At 39.5% G+C, this 26,970-nt stretch overlaps 1 protein-coding gene across 2 annotated transcripts in view; it reads left to right on the top strand.

Moving 5' to 3' along the window:
* The window catches only part of Psd3 (pleckstrin and Sec7 domain containing 3), a 352,155-nt gene that overhangs the window by 233,409 nt on the left and 91,776 nt on the right, over nucleotides 1-26,970 (top strand). Inside the window, exon 1 of one of the 2 annotated variants that reach the window (XM_004669696.2) lies at nucleotides 12,424-12,770. The exons of the other annotated variant lie outside the window; for it this stretch is intronic. Coding sequence (XP_004669753.1) covers nucleotides 12,612-12,770 — 159 coding nt within the window. The 5' untranslated portion in view covers nucleotides 12,424-12,611. Of the gene's footprint in view, nucleotides 1-12,423; nucleotides 12,771-26,970 lie in introns of those variants that run through there. 2 annotated transcript variants of the gene reach the window in all.

The raw sequence follows: 26,970 nt of genomic DNA, 5'->3' as shown, positions 1-26,970 counted from the left end.
CTTGGCAGTGCCCAGCTAGTAGTCCTCTCCCTCCCTCTCCCACCTGGCACAAAGCTAGCTTCACAAAGGGAAGAGTCTACTACCATGTATGAAGAACCATCATTTAGTTAGGCATTGGAGTTGTTTCCTCCTCTTTCCTTTCACAAACAATGACATTATTAACTCCTTTTCTAGAGCGTATGTGATGGCAGAAGACCTGTGAGTTCATAAAGTAGGTGCTCAATTTTTAAGTCATGTGAGCACCAAAGAAGACAAAATGGTTGAGATTGACCCTAAGAAATTTTAGCTCTGATGGCTACATTCTGTTTGACATTTGAGGTGGCATATGAAGGGTTTTAATTATTTGAATATCTTCCATAAACATTGTATGAGTTATGTTATATGTATAAGTCATTACATCATAAAACCCCTTTGAAGTCATTCATAGGCCTATAAAATTCATTAGAGGTATTCTAAAGTACATGGGAAAAGTCTAATAGTTTGTTTCTAAAATATAACCTGCTTTCCCTAGCCATGGATTCCATGCTCGTGTCTTTAACCAATGATGGAGAGAAAATACTTTAAAAAATTATGTTTGCATTGACCATATGGTGATATTTTTGTAATTACACTCTGCATAATGCAGAATAAGGAACTGTTTACTTAACTTTTTTTTAAATATATTTTTTAAAATTATTTATTTATTTATTTGAGAGCGACAGACACAGAGAGAAAGACAGATACAGGGAGAGAGAGAGAATGGGCATGCCAGGGCTTCCAGCCTCTGCAAACGAACTCCAGACGCATGCGCCCCCTTGTGCATCTGGCTAACGTGGGACCTGGGGAACCAAGCCTCGAACAGGGGTCCTTAGGCTTCACAGGCAAGCGCTTAACCGCTAAGCCATCTCTCCAGCCCTTTACTTAACTTTTTATTGTGTTAGATATTGTAAGAAATCTAGAGATGCTTTCAAGTATACAGGCAACTGTGTGCAGATGACATGAAGTCCTTGGCCTTTTTATATTAGGAACTTGAATACCTACGGATTAGGACTGTCCTGTGTTTTAGCTCCTGGAACTGATCCCTTCAGATCCCCAGGGATACTGTGTTTGATACATTGCCCAGTTTTATTTCTAAAATATGACAGGAGGCATGAAAAATGCAGATTTCCTGTTACGGCACACTTGCCCTTTCCTGTTTCAGGGCTCATTTAGCGTTGTCAGGTATCAATGTCTGTTGTACCTGTAACATCTTCCAAGAGAGTAAGATTTAATTTACATTGTCAGCATTCACCAGCTCTCACTTTTGCTGTAAAATTAATTCTCCCCTGTCCTTTATTGTTGCTGTTTAGTTTGTTTGTTTTTAAAGATAGTTTTTCCTATTTTTAGAGCTCTTTGGTCATAGGGTATTCTAATTAAGGGCCCTTGCACACTCTGTGTCTTAGCTTTTATCTCATCCTTTCTTTTTCTTTTCCATTACTATTATCTTCTCACATTAAAGTGTTACATTGGATATTTCTTATTAATTAAGACTATTACATTGGGGGGGGGGAGTGCTATGACTTTCTACCACTCATTTGGTCAACTTCTGACCATTTCACACATCAGAATAATTTCACTAAGTACAGATAAGAAAAGAAACTTTCACCTAGAGAAGTAGCCTGGCTGGCTGGCGCTCTGTAGAATGTCTCTCCCAGCACTGTGAGGAGCAGCATGGTGGTGGTTGCACGTAAAGAAGATAGGCTAGGAGGCCACGGGTTGGGAGACAGGTAGGTAGATTTTAAGTCACTGGGAACAGGAAAGGTTCTTGATGAGTCTCAGGCTTACATCTGTGCCATGCCATCTTAACCTTGTTAAGTGAAAGCAAGCTCTGGTTTGGAGATCCTGTAGATGTTTATTTATTTTATTTATTTATTTTTAAATTTCATGAGACTTGGCTGGGGTATATTCAGATATCACTTTCCTGAATCTTTCAGAGCATTTGGCATTCAGTCTTACAATGTACCACAGATATCCCAGGTGCATGGTGATGTGCTAAACGTTTCATTTCTGCTGTCTGTCTACTGGTCTTTATTATCAGGTGTAACAGCCAAAATTCCTGGCTGCAAAAAAAAAGAAATGGAACTGGACCTTGGATAAATTATGGGTGAAAGGAATGTACAGAAAGTTATCAGTGAGTTCACAGAGTAGAGACTATGCTGAGAATCCTGTGTGGAAAATGGACTTGAACCAAGGAGGGCAGACAGCTGCCACCACAGCTGATGCAGAATTGCTCTGTCATCAGTCTGTGTCCCCATTCCACCCCTTTTAGTGCATCAAGTGACCAAGCTTAATTCGCATGCTTATTTATACCTTTTCTTACAACCTGCAGGGACAGAAACTCTCTGCTCCCCCAGCTTCTGCCACACATCTTCTAAAGTAGAAGGTTGCTTCCAGGGAGTAGCCAGAAATCATTGAGTATTCAATGTAAAATATGTTTCCCCTGGTTTTAAATGAAATTGAGAGATTCTGAGTATCTTTCTTGAAGTCACTGATTAGGCCAGTATGTGAACACCGGTATGTTTGGCTCATAACCACAGCACTTTCCTGCCACATACTATGTTACTAAGCTTGGAGAAGCCACCTCCATGGTCTTCGCTACATGGAAATTTGGATGATGCAGAGACTAACTAGTAAATCTGGTTTTGTTGTTTACTCCTTTGATTTGAAGTTGTACATTTCTAGCAGGTTCAGGTTCCATGGGAACTCATTAGATATTGTGAGGACTGTTCAGGTGGTGAGGAAGGTAGACACTGTATCATCCAAGGCATTGGGAATAATGTTTTGAAATAGCCCCAAAATACCAAAAACTTAGTTAAGTCAGCCTAAGTTTTATCCCCGTGTTGTGTAGAGCTTGGTCTTTACCTATTTCAGAATGAACTAGATTCCTTCCAAGTCTGCTGCATGGTATTTCTGCGCTCTTCAGGAACGTACTTGAGCACAAGCTGGTGCCAGTCGAAACTCCTACCCAGACCTTCTATTCCTGGAGGTGAACTTCTGAAGCCCCAAAGCACAGCTTTGTGATTAAAATTAGAATTTTATTTTTCCTCAGTCTTCTATATTACATTCTTTTAATTGAGATTCTGGAGAGAACTTACTGATTAAGGTGTTAAAATCACATCTGTGCAGAATAGGCAGTTTGGTTTATTGTGCTTTTGAGAACAAAAGCCAAGGACATGGATGCAGAAAATGTTCTCCAAAGTAAGAATGCTTTGCAGGTTTGGGGGTTACAATTTCATACCTGCTGCTGTATTATTACAACTACTTGTTATTGTTGTGTTGCTGTGAGTTAGTGAAATGTAAGAACCACAGTGGCACAGCACAGCCATCGTATTAACTCTGCATTGCCGTAGACCGGCGCTGGTCTGTTGGAAGCAACAGCATCCCAGTCTGTGGGGGAAAGACAGTTGACCTGGCACAGGAACTCATCAGTCATAGCAAAGGACTAATACCCTCAGAATTCCAGGCAGACTCTGTTAGTGCTTTTGTGCCTGTGTGATGGTCTCTCGTCATCCTTAAGGTAGCCCTCTCCATTTTGACCTCCGCACTGTGTGTCAGGTCGTGCGGCTTTCCTCCACCCTCCACCGTTTGGACTTGGCACAATCTGCCGGTGCCTCTCTTTTCCTGTATGCTCTCAAGATCCTGATGTCTTCAAGAAGCCTTCCAGCTTTCCTCCTGAGAAAGACAGTCAAAATCCTCCCGAGTGTCTTCATCTCGCTTTTGACAGAGACTGGTTTCTAGTTGTTTTCAGGGACTGATTATGTATTATCAGTGATGATGTGATTGTCTTTCTTGGTGGGAGATGGAGATAGCCCAGCTTTGCATTCTGCTCTCTTCCTGTTCCCTGGAAGGTAAATGGAGGAAGTCAAAACATTAAGTAGAATGAAGCGGATACTTGGTCACTTGCATTATACACTTACTGTCTTTCTTATATAACATCAAGCGGGAACTGTTTGGGTGAAATTAAACAGGGTTCAAAACTTACATTTTAGGGCTGGAGGGATGGCTTAGCGGTTAAGGCCTTTGCCTGCAAAGCCAAAGAACCCTGGTTTGATTCTCCAGAACCCACGTTAGCCAGATGCACAAGGGGTGTACGAGTCTGGAGTTCATTTGCAGTGGCTGGAGCCCTGGTACACCTATTCTCTCTTTCTCTCTCTCCCTCTTTCTCTGTCAAATAAGTAAATAAAAATATTTTTTAAAGTTACATTTTAATTAGTGTTCAAAGCAGCAAGTTTTTCTAGGACATTTTTATAAGACTTAGTTTGGTGGTTCCCCCCCACACACACACATAACCATTCATCTCTGTCATTGCCCTCCCCACTCCCTGCTTGCCCCTCCAGTCCTTTTCCACTTACATATCATATGTTATTTTTCCTACCCACTTCCTTAAGGCTTCTCTTTTCCTTATGGGTCCCTTTCTGGATTGCCGACCCCTTACACTCATACCCACATAAATGTTCTATATAAAAATTAAAAGCTAGGATCTACATATGAAAGAAAACACATGGCAATTGCCTTTCTAAGTCTTGGTTACCTCATTTAATATAATATTTTCCAGTTTCATCCTTTTTCATGAACATTGCATAATATTTTTTCCTTATGGCTGAGTTCTATTGTGTGTGTATTCTGTGTTTTCATTACCCACCCATCGGTTGATGGGCATCTAGGATGACTTGATCTACTTGCTTTTGTGGGTAGAGTAGGACTAAAGAAAGATGTGCAAGTATCTGTGCTAGGATGTAAAGTCCTCCAGTTGTAAAGCCAGGAGTGGATGTCTGGGTGACATGGGAATTTCATTTCTAGCCTTTTGAGAAACTTCTGCACTGATTTCCATAGTGGCTGCACAAGCTTACACGCCTACTGACAGTGAGTAATGGTTCATCTTTCCTCACTTCCTCGCTGGTTGTAATTTTTCTTGATGATAGCCATTTTGAGATGGTATCTCAAAGTAGCTTTAATTTGTGTTTCTCTGATAGCTTAGTATGCTAAACACCCTTAAATATATCTAGTGGCTTGTATTTCATCTGAGAACTGTTTGTTCCATTCATTAGCCTATTTATTGATGGGCAGTTTGATGGGATTTCCAGTGTTTAGTTTTTACAGTCCTTTATATATAGAATAAATATTAAGTCCCTGTCTGAAGTATAGCTGGCAATGAGTTGCTCCCATTTTGTAGGCTGTTCGTTCACTCTGCCATTTTTATTTATTTATTTAACTATGCAGAAGCCTTGTAATTTCATAATCTCACTTGCCAGTCTTCAGTGTTATTTCCTGAACTGTTGTGGTTCTATTCAGAAAGAACTGGCCTATACCTATAATATTGATGCATATTCCTTATGTTTACCTATATCAGTTTCAGTGTTTTGGGTTTTAAATTAAGGTATTTGCTCTAATTTGAATAGATTTATGTTTAGGGTGACAGACCTGCATCTAAATTCATTCTTTAGCTGGTGGTTATCCAGTTTTGCCAGAACCACTCATTGAATAGTTTGTGCTTTTTGTTCCAGTGTTTGTTTATGATGCCTTTGTTAAAATAGGTATCCATTACTACGTGAGTTTATTTATGGGTCTTCTATTATGATCTATTTGGTCTACATATCTGATTATCATGATGCCTTTGTAGCTATGGCTCTGTAGTATAGTTTAAAGTCAGGCAATGTGATACTTCTAGCTGTGTTTTTTTCTGCCTAGGATTGCTCTGGCTATAGGTAGTCTTTTGTGTTTCCATATAAATTTTAGGACTTTTTTTTCTGTGCACATGAGTGTGTGTGTGTGTGTGTGTGTGTGTGTGTGTGTGTAGGTCCGAGGACAACCTTGGAGTGTTGGTCTTGTTTTACCTTTTTTGAGGCAGGATTTCTCTTGTTTGTAGATGGGAAGGCTAGACTATGTGGTTCATAAGCTTTTTGGATTCTCCTACTTCTCATTGCATAGGCATGTTGGGATTACAGATACATGAGCCACTTTGCACCTGGCTTTATGTGTGTGCTAGAAATTGAACTTTGGTTGGCAGACTCACAGAGAAAATGCCTTTAACTACTGAGCCAGCTCCCTGTCCCCTTGGATTGTTTTTCTGCTTCTGTGAAGAATGTCTGATAGAGATTGCTTTGAATCTATAGATTACTTTCGGTAGTATTGCCATTTTCACAATATCAATTCTGCCACACCAGGAACATGGAAGGTTGTTGTATCCTATATATGGGGCCTTATGGTGGGTGGTTATTTTCATTTTCTACTTGATTATTTTAATGATTGGATATGTCTGTGAGGGCAGTTTCAGAGAAAATTAATGGAGGAAGGAATGCTTGTTGTGAATGTGGGTGGCATCATCCCATGGTCTGGGTCAGAGGCTGAGTAAAAAGGAAAAAAGGACAAAGCCAAATGTCCTCATTTCTTTCCATTATGATCTGCCCTGACTTGGCAAGCTTCTACTCTCACACCTGAGAGCGGCTCCTGCTGTCCTGCCTTTTCACCTGTGATGTCCCGTATTCCGTAAGTCATGAGCCCAAATGTATCTTTGCTCCTTTAAATTGCTTCACCATGCTATCTTTTTACAGGGAAGAGAAAAGGAACAATACAAGCTTGAAATTATTGATTGATAGAAACTACTGAATGACCCAAATAAACAAATATGCTAATCAAAGAATTGAAAGTGAAATATTGGCAGTCTTAGAGGACTTTCTGATATATGAAAGTGAGATAGGAAAAAGTCGTGTTTCTTTGATCAAATGTTTTAGGAAAAATACAAATAGAACTATATATCTTGATTGGCACTGTTTCTGTCGTAGAAAGTAATCTATATCATAAAGCATCATGAGGGTAAGGTCTCTAATTTTTTCATTTCCTCAGAGACACTGCCTGGTATCTATTGGGCAGTTGGGAGAGTGTTTAGTGAATCACATTTGATGGTGGAATGATGCTTCTGGGTGAGTTTATTGGAATAGCTCTGGAACAGAATATATTCTGAGCATTTACAATCTCATACACAATTATTAGCTTACTCACCTGGAAGAACAGCTTTGTGGGCTTGGAAATGCCATTTCTGTGTTTACCTATTGCATTGATTTTGCAGCTGAGTAAAAAGTCCCTTCTTATAGCACACAAAGGAGAGTTCCTATCATTTGTAGTGTATAGCATGGCTTGCTTTTGCTCCCCTTCAGAATGCCTAGTAGCTCTAAGATAAGGGTCTATGTTTCTTCACCCTTTTTCGGACAGACCTGAAGCACATTTGATAGTGTCAGCTATGAAGAGCTGTGTCATAGATGCAGGCCTCCCTATGCATGTCCCTGTTATCCTAAATAGCAAAGTTAATGCATGTCTGTGATCTAAAACATCTTAATGTGACCGGCTTGGTTCAAGTGGGAAAAATGACATTTTCTTGTGTTTGGTACTATTTCAGGCGTACAGTGTGTTTACCTTCCCTCAAGCATATCATTTAGTTTTCAACGTAAGAAGGTTCTATTTACAGGATTTCCCTCACCCTGCTGCTTTGGATGCTTGAGGAACAGATGGAGCTGCAGGCAAGATTGAGGGTTGCTGGAATGCGACAGTGTGTCCTTAGGTTGGGCAAATCATAGGACTTCTGGCTTCTGCTTGGTTACTATAGAATATGATTGTTCTTAAAGTAGTTCAGTTTACATTCACGATGACTGTTAACAAAGGAGATATGTAGCCACACGGCAAAGCAAAACTTTTCAATTTAGTGTCTGAGATGTGTAAAGTTAAAAGGATGTACCTCTGAAGCTTCTTGCTCAGCAGGCTTTGGGACCAGAGAAGAAAGGTAGCTAAGCAGTGTAGGCCACATATCTATTCTGAGAGAAATTGCCTGAATCCTATTTTAGGAAGTGAGGGTGTGTCCATCAAAGTGGTTGATTACTGGTCTGTGGCAAGTTGGTTCAGTACAGGCTCTAATACACCTGTCAAAGGCAGGAGAGCCTATGTCAAACCTTTTGTAGCTTTCAGTTCCCAATCATAAGGTCAGGCTTTTTGTTTAGAATCTCAGCAGATGTGGCAGTCTAACTTATTTTAGCACTCTGCACCCCAATCTGCTGAGATTCTAAATGATTCTCATGTGTCAGGTGGAATAACCTGGAAGAAGATAGAAGAAATAAAGCAGAAAGGAATTTTTACATCCAATTTCTTTGGGATTTTAAATTAAGTTTCTTCTTGTATACATGTATTGTCCTAGACGGACTTAGGCACACTTAATGTTGAAATTCTAGACAAGTTACTGCATATTTTCCGTGTCTCAGGAATCTTCATCTATAAAATGAAGAGATTTAAAGTAATTTTTCTGAGTCTCCTTCCAGCTCTGATTGTGAGATTAAGTCCAACAGGCTTTAAGGCTGAAAGAAGAGTCATTCCTTAGCACCTTTGTGGCAGCAGCCACTTGAAGTGTCCATCTACGTGACAGACATGGCCAGAAAAACTCAGCCAGCATGTGCCCTCTGACTCTGGGTCTGTGTCCCATCACTGCATTCTGTCTGAGCCCTGTCACCTGAGTAGGAAATGCCCGGGAGCCTTATGCTTAGGGGAAGTTAGCACTCATATTCTGGGCTGAGAGTACAGGGAGCTGGGCTGCTCTGATCCTCAGACTTCCCTCCCCCCTCCCATTTTAGCTTTCCAGATGATTGCTACTTGTAGTTTATTTCCAGCTTGTGTTCTCTTCAGAGTTCATAATAGAATTTTTATTTTGAGGTAGGGTCTCACTGTAGCTCAGGCTAACTTGGAATGTACTGTGTAGCTTTAGGGTGGTCTCAAACTCATGGAGGTCCTCCTACCTCTGCTTCCCAAGTGCTGGGTTTAAAGGCATATGCCACCATGCCTGGGTCATAATAGAATCTTTGGATTGTTTTTTTTCCTTTCTCCCTCCTCTCCTCCCTCCCCTTTTGTGAAATGTCTTAAATAGGGAAGAATCTGCCTGAACACCATTGTTGCTCATCTGAATATTTTATGTGGGGGCTGTGGGCCTGGATGGGGCCAGTGTATTTACCATTGTCAAAGTGGCAACATTACCTTCCCTATTCTTTCTACCTTCCATCCTCCGATGAACATGAGTGTTTAAAGTTAGGTGTGCTTGGTACCTGCTAGGGCCACGATAAAGATGTATTAAATGGAATTTGCTTCTCTGGGACCCTGTCTGTAGTGATGTTAGGAGAGTTTTCCTACTGATTACTAATAAGGGCCTTTTAAAGAATCTTTTAGGGCTTATGTACCAAATGGTGTCCTTTGTCAGGAAAAGCATCAAAAGGTGAAGGACCAATGCCCAGACCTCTGGCTAATGAGCTTGCCTTCTTAATTTTGTCCTACAACTTGGTTCTGATAGGGGAGTCACCTTAGAGTACTGCTGAAGCTTTCATGGAAAGTTATGTTGTCCTTTACACAGCTGGTGCTCTCTAGGAGGACTGCCTTTGTTTTATTGGAAGCAGGTTTTTTATTTATTTGATTTGATTTGATTCTTTTTGCACGGGCTGGCCAATGTGTAGAAACAGGTAAGGCTTCAGAGTAAACTAGTACAGGGCTGAGCCATCTGACATGTCTGTGATTCTTTCACACTCAGTTAGTTATGAATCCCATGAATACCTAATAACAAGACTATGACAGAAAGTGCAAGAGGAGCTATGACATGTTCAGAAAACTATTGGCATGCTGTTTCGTTCAAATGTGATACATTGCAGATATGTTCACTGCATCATTATAAAAAACTCAATAATATGACATGATAAGCCACAATAGATTCCACAATAAATTACAGTTATTAATGTATGAGGTAGCTTTATGGGTGCCTCTTGAGAGCATGCCCACAATGTTGGAGCCACCATCTTCTTTTGCTGGAGGCAGTACAGTTAGGCTCTTCACCACCCAGATAAAGGTTTGTGCTCTGGAACAGTGAGCATAGGGCAGGGGCAAAGGAAGGCTTTTCTCTCCTGACTCAGAAAGACTCATTACCTATGTAGTATGGGGGAAAAGGTGCTTGCGTGTAGAGCATAATGTGAGGATCTGGGTCCTGGCCGGGTCTTAAACTTATAGAGGTACTGTATGTAATTCCACCTCAGCCACCTGACAGAAGTCTCAAGTTGTCACTTAAAGTGAGACATGAGATTACTTCTCTAAAGGTTTAGGTGTTGTACAGATGAAAGTGGTTATTAGTAATTACAGTCCAGAGTTAATTCCAATTGGTCAGTCACTGGGTAAAAAAATAGTACATTCTGGGCTAGAGAGATGGCTTAGCAGTTAAGGCATTTGCAGGCTAAGCCAGAGGACCTAGGTTCAGTTACTCCCAGTACTCACGTAAGCCAGATGCCCAAAGTAGTGCATACATCTGAGTTCATTTGCAGTGGTGTACCCATTCTGATTCTTATCTGCCTCCCTCCTTCTCTCTCTCTCTCTCTCAAATAAATAAATATATAAAATAGAGAAAGCATTAAAAAATACACTCTTATACCTCTTTAAAATAAAGGTAGATATCAGATTACATTTTTGTTCATGACAGATTGTAGCTTTCATTCTCTTTTAATACAATTATTTTTGTGGACAAAAGAAAGTTAACTTCGTCAGAAGCATATTTGGCTCCTCCCATGGTGACTGGTAAATAGCCACTGGTTACGATGTCATCCTCTGTGCTGTGAATCATATGAACTGGCTCCGCCTTACTTACTTTGGCTAAATAGAGAGATTTGTCCAGAGAAATACTATATGGTTGGCTAAATTATATATATTCTAAATGGCCATTATACTTGTAGAGTATGACATTTGTATGCATTTGCAACATGTTTCATATGATATGAAGTCATTATATTCCCAATCAATTTGGAAAGAGAGGAGAGCATACTTCAAAGCAAACAGAATGATGTATGTCATCGACTGTGAACCCCATTCAGTCCTAAAGAGCAGGAGAGCCCAAGAACTTCCAAAGCCTATTTTCTACCATGATTTTAGACAAACTTCTACCCAAATCAGTGTTTACCTTGTTTATGGAACAGCTGGAGCACTAAGTGCTTTAAAGACAGGATGGAAAACCGGGCGTGGTGGCACACGCCTTTAATCCCAGCACTCGGGAGGCAGAGGTAGGAGGATTGCCATGAGCTCAAGGCCACCCTGAGATGACAGAGTTAATTCCAGGTCAGCCTGGACCAGAGTGAGACCCTACCTCGAAAAACCAAAAAAAAAAAAAAAAAAAAAAAAGACAGGATGGAGAGGGGAAGAGAAGGAGTCTCTATATGAAGGGAAGGGAAGGCATCTCTAAGGGAAGGGAAGGACCGAGGTCTGTGAAAGAGGAAGACAACAGGTAGTGTCCAGGAACATCAGTCTGAGGCTACACATTGCTGAGTTTGCAATTGTGAATTATCAAGAAGGATGTCTTTAAGGGGTGTTGGAGGTCGAGGCACCCGCTTCTTCTCAGAATGGCTTCTTTAAACCACTTTTAAGGTCTGTTATCTATGTTACCCCAATCCTCCTTCGACTGGAAGCCATGGCTTAGGTGGCTAACCCTTTACCCACCCTGGAATGGCACACAAGTCAGCCATTATACTCTTTACTGTTACAAGAAAGACTGTCTTCATGTGCAATGAACTGAAATTGTTTTCTGGTAGTTCCCAACTTGCAATTCTTGCTCAGAAATGGGCATGCGCTGTGTACATGGACAGAGAACTCATGCCTTTGGAGAAAGTGTTTACACTTCACTGCTCTGAGCTAGCTTTGTTCGTCTCCATCTGAGCCATACTTCACGTGGTCATGTGCTCACCCCCAGTCATTTTTCAACTTTGCAGTATGATACCAAAGTAGCTCACATCTTTCTTCTGTATTTGCTAAGCAATCTGGCAGTTCCCACTTAAATATCTTGCTGTTGTATTCTAAGTTCACAGGGCACATTTAATTACTCAGAATAGCAATGAACTTTGGAATGCTGTTATAACAGTATGTGGCCTGATACAGAAATAAGGGAAATTTATTGATCTCTGTGATGCCTTAGTGACTATGATCCTGTCACAAATCTGTAATTGATTGAGCCTGTTCACACCCATCCATATTTCTTTTCCTCTTTTGGAGATGCAGCTCCGTCCTTTTCTTCCCCATGTGGTGCTTTGAAGAATACTTGTGACTTTTATGTGTGGTATCTCTCTCTTATTGTTGACATTAATGAGCTTACTGCACAATACCACAAGAGAAATGGTGTTGCTATTTGGAATGTTAATGAATTGCTTGTCTGGCCAATTGCCATTTGTTCCAGTGTGTGAATATGGTGTGTGTGTGTTTGTGTGTGTGTGTGTATGTGTGCGTGCGCGAGTGTGCATGCGCATGTGTGTGTGTGCGTGCACACACTTGTAAAAGAGAGCCGAGTAGCAGGGGTGGGATTGCATTTTTTTTTTCCTCTTTGCAGTCAGTGACGTGAGCAGTGCCTGGAACAATCAGACTCGCTGCAAACAGGGTAGTTGAAGACGCTGGGGGAGGCAGCCTGGTGCGTCCTAAGCTAAGGCAGATCACGGAGCTGCTCTGAGCTGCTGGAGTATAGCCGGCAGATTTCCTCCAGCATTAGAGCCTGTAAAGGGTGGAAAGTGCCTTTGTGTTTCTCTAAGCCCCTTCCCTAATAGGCCTTCAAAATGATTGGCGTGAATAGTGTTCAGAGTGCCAGCAAGGTACGGGTGAGGACCTCAGGTTCTGTGAAATACTCCCGGGAGGATTCTATCCGGCGGCAGTCCCACCGGTCAAAGTCTATGAAAATTTCCAACTCCTCTGAGTTTTCTGCTAAGGAGACCAAGGTAAAGCAATGCTGTGTTAAACATGACTGCTGATTGTATGCTGGGATAACAGGTTGTGATATATAGTCTCTGCCAACGCCTCATGTGCAGTGCCAGGCTGAGAAACTAACTGGGAGCATAAAATGGCTTTAACATTATCAGGTGAGACTGGGGCTCCGGATGCTACCTGAACTCCAGATAGTAGGATTGCTGGGCTGTGGGCACAGAGAGCCAGTTTGTGAATGAGAGAGACTGAATCTGTTCTCAAACTGAGATGATTGTGTAAACTGGTAGCTGGCACAGTGATCTTGTTTTTAGTCTAAGAAAGATTGTCTTGACAAATGCTTTTCAGTGCGGTGTACTGTTAGACGTCAGGAATGTAGAGATGTCCTGTATGATTTTATCTTTCAGTGAGTTTCTTTTCCCATCCCTCCCCCACCCAGTGTCTCCGTCTCCCTCAGTATGAGGAACTGTACACAAGTGGTTGGGTCCTGTTACACTACATTCATGCCATGTTCAGCCACTTGTCTGTGTAATTAGGAGAAATTCCTCCTTTTGTGTTGATTACACATATGTGTGCTGATGCCTTGCTGCCATCAAAGCACTGGTGCTCAGTGGCTGGCTGTGATATGGTTTCGTCTTGGTTCCTGTGGAATGGGAAGGAGATTACGTCGTGAAGTGGGCATTTACTACATGCTACATAGTCTTGAGATTCTTCCCACCACCATCTGTGTGAGCAGGGCATTCAGAATCACTCCCACTCCACAGGTTTAAAAATGGAATGATGGCATCATAGGCTCACAGCAGTCTGGGGCTGGAGATGTGTATGATTAGAACAAGATTCGCAGGCTGGAGTGTGCACAGAAAGCTCCAGGTGGTGGGTTCAGTGTCATCTCAGCTTTTTCATGGGCTCTGTCCAGACCCACTGAGAGTGACATTAGGCTTGTGCCCTCTCTGCTCTCTCCACTACTGCTCCTTTCCAGGCCCTATAGTCAGTGGCATTACCTTATTGAAAGACTTTGGTCATAGAAGGTTCCCCTCAAAATATGGCAAGGGAGGGATGGCAAAATAACTTCATTATGACTTTAAGAAATGTACTGGTTTTCCATCTACCACTTTACATTATGACACAGTAGAGTCCAGCCCCATCTATCATTAGCAAATTGTTCAGTTCCAGTAGGTGATCAGAAGTGGCTTTTCCTACTCAGCAGTTTTCTAAGCTGAAGGTTTGGGAAGAAACATAGGTCTTTTGGCAGTGTTTTTATGTGACTGAATGGAGATGCCTTGGTACAAAGATACTGCAACAGTTATGACACACATGGTGTGATAGCTAGGCTCCTGCTAACATGGACCCCCAGAGGTTTATTACAATGTTAAGTAAATGAGTGGACAGAGACATGTATGTTGTTGTTACCATGGCTGTCAAGTTTGCTTCTTACCACAGCCTAATCAGTATCTCTGGCTTTGGTTTTACATGTCTTAATGTACATAACATGCAACCAGAGGCCCTGACAAAAAGAAGTAACCATCGTGAATACTGTTGTATCCATAGCTCCCATCCTGATGATAGTTCAAGTGTTTTAATACAAACGGTTTTGCCAGAATTAGTGTCATGTTGAAGCTGATAGAGATGTGAAATCAGCAAATTGTCTACTCACCTTCTCCATTTGTCACCCAGTTATAGCTACTTGTATTTTATGGACATCTGCATAGTGCCAGAGGGTGTTACAGACCTTGCAGGTGGTTGTACAGGGTGAGCACAGTGCATTAAATATATAAGTTCTCGTCTACGTGGGTTTGATGACAGAAGCTGATAAATTCTCTAATCCTGAAAAAAATAGTACAAAAGGTTCCAGGTAGAATTATAATTAAGAGACCATGACAGGATACTTTGGAGATTATAATAAGTATTTTAAGGCATATGTGGTCTCTTGTGTGCTGAAGTATTTACTTAAGAATGTATCTCACAAAAGATTTTCATTTAGAATTATGTAATCTTCTACAGTGGCAAACCAGAAATGCCTAATGTAAAATCACTAGAACTGGAAAAGAGATAGATTGAATTTACTAATTTGTGATTAATTTTTAATTCCTGAATGGATTAACTGAGTTACATTACAGACGTATAATATGTTCTTTTTCACAGTGTATACATCTTACTCCACATGTTAATAATCAACGTGCCCATTCACCTCACTTGTATCTACATGTACATTTTTAGTAGTTAAAAGCAAATCAGTGTTTTTTTTCCTTGTAAATCATATAAATAGCACTTTTTGATTATTTGACTCTTCATCAAAAAATGATGCTGTCTAATATAATGATTAGAAATTTTACTCCCTCCACCCCGTCATGCCATTCCTTCCCCATTAAAAGAGAATGGTAAGGTGCCATTAAGTAGCTCAGAATATCCTTCTAAATTGTAATTTTTTTCTACAACTCTTCTTGGTTCTTTCTAGAATGGGTGTAATAATCGTTTCTTACTTTCAGAGATTGAAATTGTCAAATGGTTTATATTCTTTGAAAACTTTAATCTTTGATATTTCTAGCTTCTGTTTTGCTGGCCATTCACTCAACACTGCTTATTTAAAAATTAATCTGTGTGCAGCCCCACTTTTAATCTGATTATTCATCTTGTTCTTAATTTGAACAAAGTACTAAATTAGGATTTCTAAAAAGGATTGGATACTTCTTGCCTTAGACTTTTATAGAATATCTTAAAAGCTTTTCTTGAACTAACCATTTTAAATGAAGAAATTTGAATTTTCTAATCTATACTGACATTGTCTAAAACATTTTATTTAAGCTCCTAAAACACAGCTTCTCATGCTCTTTTTTTTTTTATTTTTATTTTTTTTTTTTAGAACTTGTTTCTTTTTGTAGATACTCTTGTCCCTCCATCCCACAAAATGATTGTAATCATTCTCCATTTGAAAATTTGGCTTTGTCCTTTTCTGGATAATAGTGCCCATATAAAATTCTGAATTAGACAGACATGATACAAATACTAATGTGTCTTAAAAGTCCTTTATACATTTTGTGGGCCTAACATTCATCATTAAAATAGTTAAGCCTGACTTTGCATTAGGACAGATTTGTCTCTTCAGTATCTGGTACTACAAGTTACTGGTGAGTCTCTTGGCCATGAGAGGGCAGTACAGACCTTCCTGCTGTCAAGTCCTGCTGGCTGGTGCCTTTTATAAGTAACAATTTGCAATCTATTTGGGTGTGCAGTATAAGAAATGTTGACTTTTAAATGGCTTTATTTGTTTGTGTGTGTGTGTATGTATGTATGTGTTTAATTATGGCGCTGGATATCAAACCCAAGATTTCAGACATGCTTGGCAAGTGTTGTTACCATTGAGCTACATCCCCACCTAGAACATGTTGATTTAAGCTTGAGGGCTTCAAGGAATCCCACCTGTTATCTCTGCATCTAGGTATAGTTCAAATACAAATTATTTTGCTATTTCTTAGTTTTAATATGAGTAAGAGTAACATCATTAATCTGTGAGAATTGGTGTGGATACTTGTTTTTTTGTTCATGTCTCTCTTTAATGAAACTACATTGTATGTTTACATGGGGAGGGGGGAATTTCAAACCTACAGTTTTTGCTTCATATTTTCTGTTGAATATAAAAACGGCATGCACAGTTGAATCTTTAGGCATTTTGTTGGGGGATAATATAAGGCCTAAATTAATTTAAGAGTTTTCTCTCTTAATGACTGGTTGAATTCAAATGAATTGTTTAAATAAGTTATGTGATATTATAGCAAAGAAATTAATTTCTGGGAAAGTTAAACTCAGGAAAAGATCTGGTACTTGGAGTGGTACACAGTGAAAATATTGGCCATCTGCTTTCTGGACCAGGCTTAGGCTGGGTTCATTACTTAGCATTGTGAGCATTAGTCAATCACTTCTCCCTGAGACTTACCCATAAATTGCAGGAATTGATAAAATATCTTTGTTCTGAACAATTTTAATTTTGGTGGAATTGTTATTTTTCTGTTTAAAAACACACTTAAAAACAAAGCTGGATGCAAAAAAAAAGGAGCCTTTAGTACTATTTTTAATACACATCTATGCTAGATGATGTTAACCATTAATTAAAAAAAAATGGAAATGCGTTTCTCCAAAATCCTGCTTTGGGAATGCCTTAATACACTGCTATGTGAAACATGTGGTGGAAATATTGAAAGGCACCACCAACTCTATTATTGTCATTCTGCAAAGGCTTGGCTTGCTAGATTAATGCCAAATCCTTCTCCTGGTGAGCAAAACAGGTGGGCTCTAAGAGGGTCTAAACAACTGCATTTGCAGAGAGAAGACTTCTGTAGGCTTAAGTACATTATCACATTAAAGGAATAACTATTCCTCCCCATTCCTTAGCATGTCTGTAGGTGAGGGTTGGTCTCTTTTCCAGGTGAGTGATTGGCAGGCCCCATCCGAGACCAGAAGAATTTGTTCCTCTGACCTGGAGGAAGTGGCTCTTCCCTATGGAGAATGAGTGATTGAGATGTTTTCCTTTCTAATGTTAAGCAGGGAATCAGGAATTGGGGGCCATCCTTCAGTGACTTCCAAGGATAGTCTGCTTACCTACAGTATTTCTAATTCTGAAATTGAAGCAGGACATCTTTTAAACCCATTAATCCCTTGTTGAAAGCTTTCAAAGAGACAGATAAGAGAATACCAATTAGGTCAGAGTATCAAGAACATCAGGGCCACTAGTTAAAACATTGGCATTGTGAGAGAGCAGGAGAGAATATGTCTTTTACAAAGTTAATCTGGGAGCACAAAGATAAAGACAGTTTTCTCTCCAGAGCTCTAGTTTTCTTATGTCAGCTCAACTATATTTGTACCACACTCCCTGTTTCCCAGGAAGTTATGTTTTCCCTATAGGTGTGATTCCACCAGACACAAAGTGGTATCTTTTGGTTTAGCATGAGGAAGTCTATGAAGATACAAGACTCCCTCCTTCTGGAAGTTAGTTCTACAGACTGTGCCATCATCAGTAGCTATGCACCCCCTCAAGACATGAGTCAGACTTGGCACAGAATAAACAATTTTGCTGCCTTTGGTTTTAATCTTGAGTTCCCAAAGCTAGCAAAGTGGCTAGGGTTTTATTGTTGGGTATTTTGGGGCAAGGGGTGGAGGGCTTCTTCCTCAACTCCTATGTCCTTCCTACCTAGCTTGCTGTATAAATCTCTTAGATCTTGCAGGACCTTTGTGTATGTGACTATCTCTTCTTTCAGGATGCATAAATTCTAAGTAGGAGTAAGTGCTAAACATACCATGCTATTGACTGGGTGATTCCTGGTGACTCTGAGTATAACCAAACAAAGACTGTCCGTCCTCATAACACTCACTCATTATCACTTGAATAAGTGCAGGTGCGATGTGTTTGCTTCTATCAGCTCTAAAGTAATTCTCAAAACCAACCTATTCGTGCTCTGCTGCCCTTCAGAGCAGGCTGTGTGTGCCTTCTTGTAGGCTTCCATGCAAAATTTGGACGTTGTAAAAACAAATGCTGGACCGTGCCATCATACTTGAAACCTATTATTCCTATTCCTGTGAGAATCAAGGGAAGGGAAAAAGAAAAATTTATGGTAGGAATAAATGGAGAAAATAATACTTGTATTTTAAAGATAATCATTGTTGAAAATCAGGGAGATTAGAGAGCATGAGAACTAGTAGGTCACATTTTCAATCATAATTCCTTTCCTTTGTACAACCAATTACTAGATCAAAGATTATGTTTCTTAGATTCCTAGACTTCTTTAGAAAATATACTTTATTCTCTCATTTGTAGTGATACAAAGACTATGAACAGCTGAATGAGATCTCTTACCCCTCATCAGTTATGATGCAGTTATTGTATTATCTTTAATTTTAATTAAGATTTTTGAGTTTTGCATTTTTGTTATCAAGTAGATCACTTTTTCATTACTTTCTTAAAATTCAGCCTGCCATGTCCTTGTGAATCTCTTTCCACATACAGATACCATCCCATTTCCGTGGAATTTGTTTTGGCAGGTGGTCTCTTTATAATGCTTCATGTCAGAAGTTGTATGAAGGGTACTGACTGAGGTCCTCTTTTCCTAGCCCAGTTGTTCTCCTGATATGCTTTTGATTGTACCTTGCAATTAAGATTTTGAAAATTAAATACTGCCCAAAGCACTAGCAATGTCAATATACTCATTGTTGCCAGATGCAGGGGCGATGAACCGTCCATGCTGATAGTGATGGTATTAATGGAAAGATTGGAAAAGGGGAGAAATATGTACTACAGGGGGGTTGGGTAGATTGCTTAGTGGTTAAGGTGCTTACTTGCAAAGCCTAAGGACCAATGTTCAACTCTCCAGATCCCACATTAGACACACAAAGATGAGGCAAGCTCAAAGTCACACATGCCCAGTAGGTGACACAAGTATCTGGAGTTTGATTACAGTTTTTTTTTTTTCTCTCTCTAAAATAAACAATAGAAAACAAGAAGTACTGTAAGGGTGTATGTATGTGTGTGTAGGCTTTCATCTTTCAGAGTTGCACAGATATAAGTCAGTAGCTCATATCAAAAAATAGAAAAAAATAGTTAATGTTACTGTTAGGACACAGAATCAGAGGTAAAGTTTAGATATTATTATTATAGACATTTTAGTCACTTTTAATTATGTAGGTGACATAGCTGTTGCCTTGAGAAGATTTCTAAAATGATTAGAAATGGCAAATATGAATGCATATAAGACTTGAATAATTTCCAGCAACTAGAATGGTTTATGTATCTTAATTCAGTTCATGTTAGAAAAATAAGTAACCAAGACCTTGTTAGGAAAAAAGTCATATATTTTTCTTTTATTTATTTATTTATCTTTATAGTTATTGTTATTAACAATATATTTTGTATGGATACATCATGTGTTGGTATCCTCTGTTCCCTCATCCCTGCCCCCAACTCTGCTGGGAGCCCTCCTCAGTGGGGTTGCAGGTCTCTAAGACACATTTTTGAACAGTTACTAGACCATACTCCACTGCTAGTTGCTGTCAGATTTCAACTATAGGGAAGGGCTAGTGAAAGATTGGCTATTTTTTTTTTCTAATTCAAAAGAAATTTTCCCTGCTACTTGTTTTTATTTTTGATGGTGGTAGCAATTAGTGTTATATTCTTTTAACAAAATTTTTCCATCCTAGAAAAGAGAAAACAGTGAAAATTCTGTGTAGTTCCCCTGAATTTTCTTGTCTATGATATCTGAAAACCTTGTATCTATTATTTTGGATTATTTAATTTGGCTGCATTGATTACTTTGGGTGAAATCTATTTCTATTTCCATTTTGATTTGTTGTCATTGCTTTGTCCAGGGCATGGAAATGACAGGGAATAAATGCTAAGCTTGTACTTTCTAAATATTGACGTCTACTAGGGATTTTGTTTTATAAGTCATTTTTAAAAATATTTTATTTTCATTTATTTATTTGAGAGAGAAAGAGAGAAATAGGCAGAGATAGACAAAAGAGAGAGATGGGGATACCACGGCCTCCAGCCACAGCAACCAAACTCCATATGCGTGTGCCTCTTGTTCATCTGGCTTTCATGGGTCCTGGGGAATTGAATCTGGGTCCTTTGACTTTGCAGGCAAGTGCCTTAACCGCTAAGCCATTTCTCCAGCCCTTGAAAATCATTTTTTAAAATATATTAATTTTTTTATTTATTTAAGAGAGAGAAAGAGGGAGGGAGGGAGGGGAGAGAGAGAGAGAGAATGGGCACACCAGGGCATCTAGCCATTGTAAATGAACTCCAGATGCAAGTGCCCCTTGTGCATCTGGTTTACATGGGTCCTAGAGAATCGAACTGGGATCTTTTGGCTTTGCAGGCAAACACCTTAATGGCTAAGCCATCCCTTCACCCCATAAGTCATTTTGAAAGGACTCAGCTTATTACTCGACAAACAGGTTTTTTTTGACTATGCACATTAACTTTTTCCTCATATCCATAATCATTAAATATAATGGATCATTTTATAATGTAGTTAAAAATACTGCATGTAATTTACCAGGTCATTTGGAATTTATGTTTTCCTTATGTTTCAGATTATAAAGCATTCTTTCTTATGGCCTATGCCTACTATTTCTCACCAGCTGAGGCATATCAAAGAGAAGGATAGGATGACAGATCATTGCAAGTACAATCCAGAATCATCTTTCAGGGCTGGCGACATGGCTCAGTCTTCTTTGAAAATACAGGTTGTAGTTATATTTTTCAAGCAAGGATTAGCTATTTAAGTATAGATAAGTGTTTGTTTGATCGATATCCATCCTATAGGATCATGGAATAAGCACCAGAGGGGAATCAGGAACGATCTTTGGTCACAGTGAATTTGGGCTCCATGACGCTTACACAAGTTGGACTAGTTATATGTGCTGCCACATATTTTGGAAAATTAGCTTTTCACTCACATATGGGAGACTGTTCATCACTGTGTCTTTAATGGCGTAAATGTTTTCTAGGTTTTTATCCTGTTATAGTTTCCACACTGCATCGTTTTGGCACAATATTTTGAGGTACTGTTTACCATGTATACTGAGTTAAAGAAGAGGACAGTCCTTTGATAATATGTTAATGTCTTTCCACCTTTATTTCAGTTAATTCAAAGAGAATTCTTGTTTCCTTGGGATACATATGCTCTTCTGGAGAAGATGTTGACCGAGTCCAGTTGGAGAAAGATAGGAAGAATGTGTATGCCACTGAATCTAAAACTACAGATTATAGTTTTTCTATGTCTAATGTAAAATTAGGAACACATTTATAATAAAGAAATTATTATTTATGTGAAGTTCAAATTTAACTGGACATCCTTCATTTAATCTGGAAAACCACAGTTGTCAGCATGCCCCAGTGTATCTGTCTTCCATCCAGTGTCTAGAGTGAAGTAGAGTGAGTAACCACACGAATTTCACAGACTATGGAGGCAGGTTGGGATCCACGCTTGCTGATAATTACGGTGTTAGTGGCCTCCCACCATGATTATTACATCTAGCATCATTATCATTGAGTGCCTTATTTCACCAAGAAGATTTTTTATTCCTTGGTTTTTCAAGGTAGGTCTCACTTTAGCCCAGCCTGACCTGGAATTCACTATGAAGTCTCAGGGTGGCCTCGAACTCATGGCAATCCTCCTACCTCTGCATCCAAGTGCTGGGATTAAAGGCATGTGCCACCATGCCCAGCAAGAAGAATTATTATTAAACACATGGTGTGGTCAAGATAATTCGTGAAGCATTGCTGAGACTAAAGATAGGCAAAGACCACATTTACATATCGAGTATAAAATTTGGTATCAGCTATATATTAAGTAATTAATATGTACATGGTAATGTACACATTCAAAGAGTACGTTCTTTCATCTGTCCTGTTTGCCCACTCATTGTCTCTAAGGGTAGTCATTGGCAGTGTGTTGGGGTTTTATATTGTTGTTTTTGTTGTGTGTGTGCATATACCCTTTAGAAACATTTTTCAACTGACTGAAAAATGTACACATTTTTCATCATCAGATGGAAATATTCTGTAGGCATTTTTTAGTTTTTTTTTTTTTTTTTTGAGGTGAGGCAAGCCCAACAGACTGGCATAGAAAGACTTGGCCTGAAAGGGCCTGCAGCCACTGCAGTCAAACTCCTGACATGTGCAACACCTTCTGCGTGCGTGAAACCTTACATACTTATGCCATCTTGTGTGTCTGGCTTATGTGGGACCTGGAGAGACAAACATATCTTTACACTTTGCAGGCAAGTGCCTTACCACTAAGCCATTTCTGCAGCCCTGTTTCTTATTTTTTAATGTTGTTTTTAATGCATTTGTTTCTACCTTAGCTAAATTATTTTAACTATTGATATACAACATTCTGTCTCTGGAGCTGCTACTGAAACTGTTGCCTTACCCTCCCTTTCCACTTTTGTTGAGATGTGTGGAAATGGTGCCTTTCTCCCACAATGAAGAAAGTAACTTGACTTCCCCATTCTGCCATTGCTGTCATCCCAGCCCAAGTCACGTGTCTTACCTGGATCCTAGAGGTCTCTGCTATTTCCTGTGCTAGGGAAACTTTAAATCATGAGTTACAGCAAGCCACTCCCCTGCTTGAAATAATCTTGTGGTTCCACAAAACAAACCCTTCATTGTTTTCTGATTTAAAAATCCTACAAACCTGCCTGCATATCTGCATGAATGTGCACCCCGCCCGCACCCCACACCCAAGGCATTCCTTACACCTTGTGTTACCTCCTTGGTCCTTGTCAGTGCCGCTGCGCTGACGCTGCTCATTCTTCCTCTAGGCCTTTGCACTCCTCCCTGTGGCCCTAGTGGCTCCAGTTTATCTTTCCTTGCAGAAAGGCTTCCAGTGACCATCTAGTCTAAAACTGCTTCTTGGAGTTATATTATTTTCACCCTCTTAGAATAATTAACTGATAACTTACTATAAAATGTCAAAATTATATTTTTCCCAGTTTTTCATTCATTTATGTTCTGTTCTAACTTTACTGTGATTCTTCAGTCAGATTCAGAGAATGTAAAGCTTTTAGCCCCATTTCCTACATAGTGCAGCCTCTTTGATGTTTATGTTATTGGCTATGGTGAAATGACTAGAACTACATCAAGTCAGAAATGTCATCTGGTGAAGCTTCAGTACTCAAAAGTTCAGCTCTCTAAATCATAAGGTAGAAAATTTTCTCTGCTCAGTAATGCTTACTGATTTGTCTAATCACATCTATCTATGAAAAAGTGGGTGTCCTATTGGATGTGTTCATACGGTGCACAGTGGCTTTTTGTTGTTGTTATTCTTTCTATAGTCACACTGGAGCGGTTGCTGGCTTTGAAATGTAATTGGTACACTTTGGCTTCTAGCTACTTCTGGAAAGGAGTGGTGCTGCACCCCTACCTGTTTGAGACCCAGGCTGCAGCTGAGAGCTGGCCCTCTGCTTGAGTCTGCTCCACTGCCTTACTGTATCTCCACACACTGCTTGTGCCTTTATGGTGCATGCCTACCTCTGTAGATAGTTGAGTTATAACTCCTAGTCTTTTTATTTTTTTTTTTTAATGTTTAACTGACATTTGGCCCTTATATGAAACTAATTCATGAACATATGTTTAAAGTTTTAACAAAGGGTTTGATTGAAAAAGAACATGAGAGAACTTTCTATAATTGATTGGTATGTTCCACAGTTTAAGTGGGATTAGTAGTATGTAGATATTTGTGCTTATCAGAGTTTCTTTATAGGTGCACTTAATGTTCATACCAATTAAATCTGAAAAAAAATCTTGTCAGCAAACATGGAGTTAAAGTTAACATAGTACTAAAGTGTTTAGAAGTGACATTCTAATGTCTGCCATAATTTATGCATTTATTGATTTATTTATTGATTGATTGATCAACCGATTATTGAAACAAGGTTACATGAAGCCCTACCTAACCTTAAGTTTCTGATCCTCCTGTTTTCATCTCCCAAGTGCTGAAACTATATACATCTTCTACTACATGTGGCTATTATATACTTTTAAATGCATCAAGAAATAAGATGGAAAAAATAAATGGGCATGTCAAAGTTAGGTGATAAATCAAACAAAACAAAATGTTCATTGTAAGCATTGGTGATGGGTGTATCAGTATAAAATTAGACTTACTTTTTCTTGTTTTGTTTATTTATATTTATTTGAGAGCAACAGACACAGAGAGAAAGAAGCAGGTATACATAGAGAGAAAGTGAGAATGGGCACACTAGGGCCTTCGGCCACTGCAAACAAACTCCAGACACATGCGCTCCCTTGCGCATCTAGCTAACGTGGGTCCTGGGTAATCAAGCCTTGAACCAGGGTCCTTCGGCTTCACAGGCAAGTGCTTAACAGCTAAGCCAACTTTCCAGCCCTAAAATTACACTTTGTTGAACTGAATTGTATATCTGAAAATTTCTGTAACCAAAGTATAGCAGAGTGCACACATATGCTTCAACTCAGATATTTTGCTAATAGGAGTCTACCCCATAGTCATCTGTAAATAATTTAGTAGATAGCATGCATTCCTTTATGTTTGTGAGTAGTGCTGGTGTAGATTTATAAGATAGGGGAAAAAAACCTAAAAGCTGGTGAGAAGTACCTGTTTAAGGGTATACAGGGACTAAGGAAAGAACTATTGTGGGTGTGTGATTTCAGGGGGTTTCCAAGTAGAAACAGAGACTAGTAGATCTGGAAGGGTCAAGAGAAAAAAACTTTCCCAAGCCTTCATTATTGCATGTATAGAAAATAAAGGTCAGGTTATTAATTAGCTTTTCCATTAATTAGTTTTTGTAACCAAACTACCAGAGCAAACATCCTAAGGGGGAAAATATTTGGCTCACCAGTTTAGAGGGTTCATTTGATGGTTGCCTGGCCCCTCATGCTGATGCAGTACATCATGGTTGCAGGAGCAAATGGCGGAGAATCTTTTCCACATCAAGAAGACAAAAAGCAGAAAAAGGGAACATAGGAAGGGGACGGAGCAGTACATAACCCATGGTCAGTTGCCCCCAGGGTTCCTCTTCCTCCAACTAAGCCCCACCTTCTACTTTTGACCACTTCCCAGTAATGCCATAATTATGTCAAAGCCCAGTTGTCTTAACTGTATCTGTAAACATCCTGACAGACATACCCAGAAATGTGTTTCACCAGTCTCTTAGGTGATTTTTAATAAAGTCAAGTTGAAAATCAGAGTTAGCCATCATGACAGGTAAATTAACTTTCGTTCAGTGCCCCAGACAGGGGCAGGTGTACTCCCACCACTTCTCTCAGCCCCGAGCTTCTGCAGGTTAGACTTTATTCCAGTCTCTGTTTTCTTTGAAAATGTGGTGTATAGGTAAAATATGTGTCTCACATTAAATTCTTTGTAGGAAATATGTTTTACAAATCATATGTAGAAACGAATAAGTTAATTGATTTATGTGACTACTACTCAGCTATAAGACTCAGCCATGCATTTTGTATCTATTATGTAAAAAGCCCTTGCAGACAGGATTCATTTGCATGCAACAAAGACCCTCCCCCCTCAAGCACATTCAGACACGTATTCTATGATGAATTGTGCATCTTAATTATCCTTCACATTATTACTTTCCATTTACTTTTTTTCCATTTCTGTTGTGGAATGTGAAGATGTGTCCATTTGTAGTTGGATAGCCTTGTGGCTGCTTATCTGTGTTTGTACTTACACTACAACACAAGGTTACGGAAGTTGTTTTCCTCATGGCTTAGACCAAAAATGCATTTGATTGTAGATGTGAAAAAATGCAAACCACATTTATGCATGTCTGTTACCTTGAGTTAGAGCAAAGGAAACACTGTCCCCAGGATGTCTTATGATTACATCTCCTTTCAGGTAGTGCCCTTTTTCATTTGGGTGCATGAAAAGTCTGGCTAGCTCTGTCTTTTTCTTACATCCTCTTTATCTAACATCACTTCCAGAACAGAGCATGGGTAATCTTGTACTGAAAATGCATCTTCCTCTAAATATCACATGAGCCAGTGATGTAGGATTTGGGGACTCGGAAGGGATCTCCCAGAATTTTTGAACCCCAAATTTTGAGTTCTGCCCTACCTTTAATAAAGAATTAATAAAGACAGACTAATGAAGGATAAATTATAAATTATAAAGTTTATTTAGGGGAAATCACAAACTGTGGTTGAACTTGAGGGCTAGGAAGGGAGGCTAAACATGTGGGGAGTACTGAAGCATACCCTCACGTACAAATAACATAGCTCATGGGATCCATTTAAGAGAGCTGAAAAGGCGAATGGTGACTAAAGGAAGGATAACAGAGAGAAAACATCAAAGCGTAAGGGAAGTTGAGTTTTGCTTTGTTTTTTTTTTTTTTTTTAAACTGGAGCAGAAGTACATAAATAATAGAACTTAGATGTATGTGTAGAGAGACTCAGGTGGAACACTCATGGCGTCTGCTTTCCTGAAGAGGGAAACTCTCAAAGCAGAGACCAAGACATTCAGAGGAGGAGTGAGTGGTACACTCGTGGTTGCCCCACCTTTAGAGTAACTATACAGGTCTAGAGTTGCTGAGAGCACCCACTAGTAGATTTGGAGACCAGAGGGAAATCGTGTATGCAATCAAAGTAAGAAGTTACCCCAAACTTAAAGCAGAGGCAAGCAGAAAATTTTAGATCAAGAAACAGTGGGGCTGGAGAAATGGCTTAGTGGTTAA

The sequence above is a fragment of the Jaculus jaculus genome, chromosome 12 (assembly GCF_020740685.1).
Source record: "Jaculus jaculus isolate mJacJac1 chromosome 12, mJacJac1.mat.Y.cur, whole genome shotgun sequence".
In the NCBI taxonomy this organism is placed as follows: Eukaryota; Metazoa; Chordata; class Mammalia; order Rodentia; family Dipodidae; genus Jaculus; species Jaculus jaculus.
This window is presented reverse-complemented; position numbering and strand designations above follow the sequence as displayed.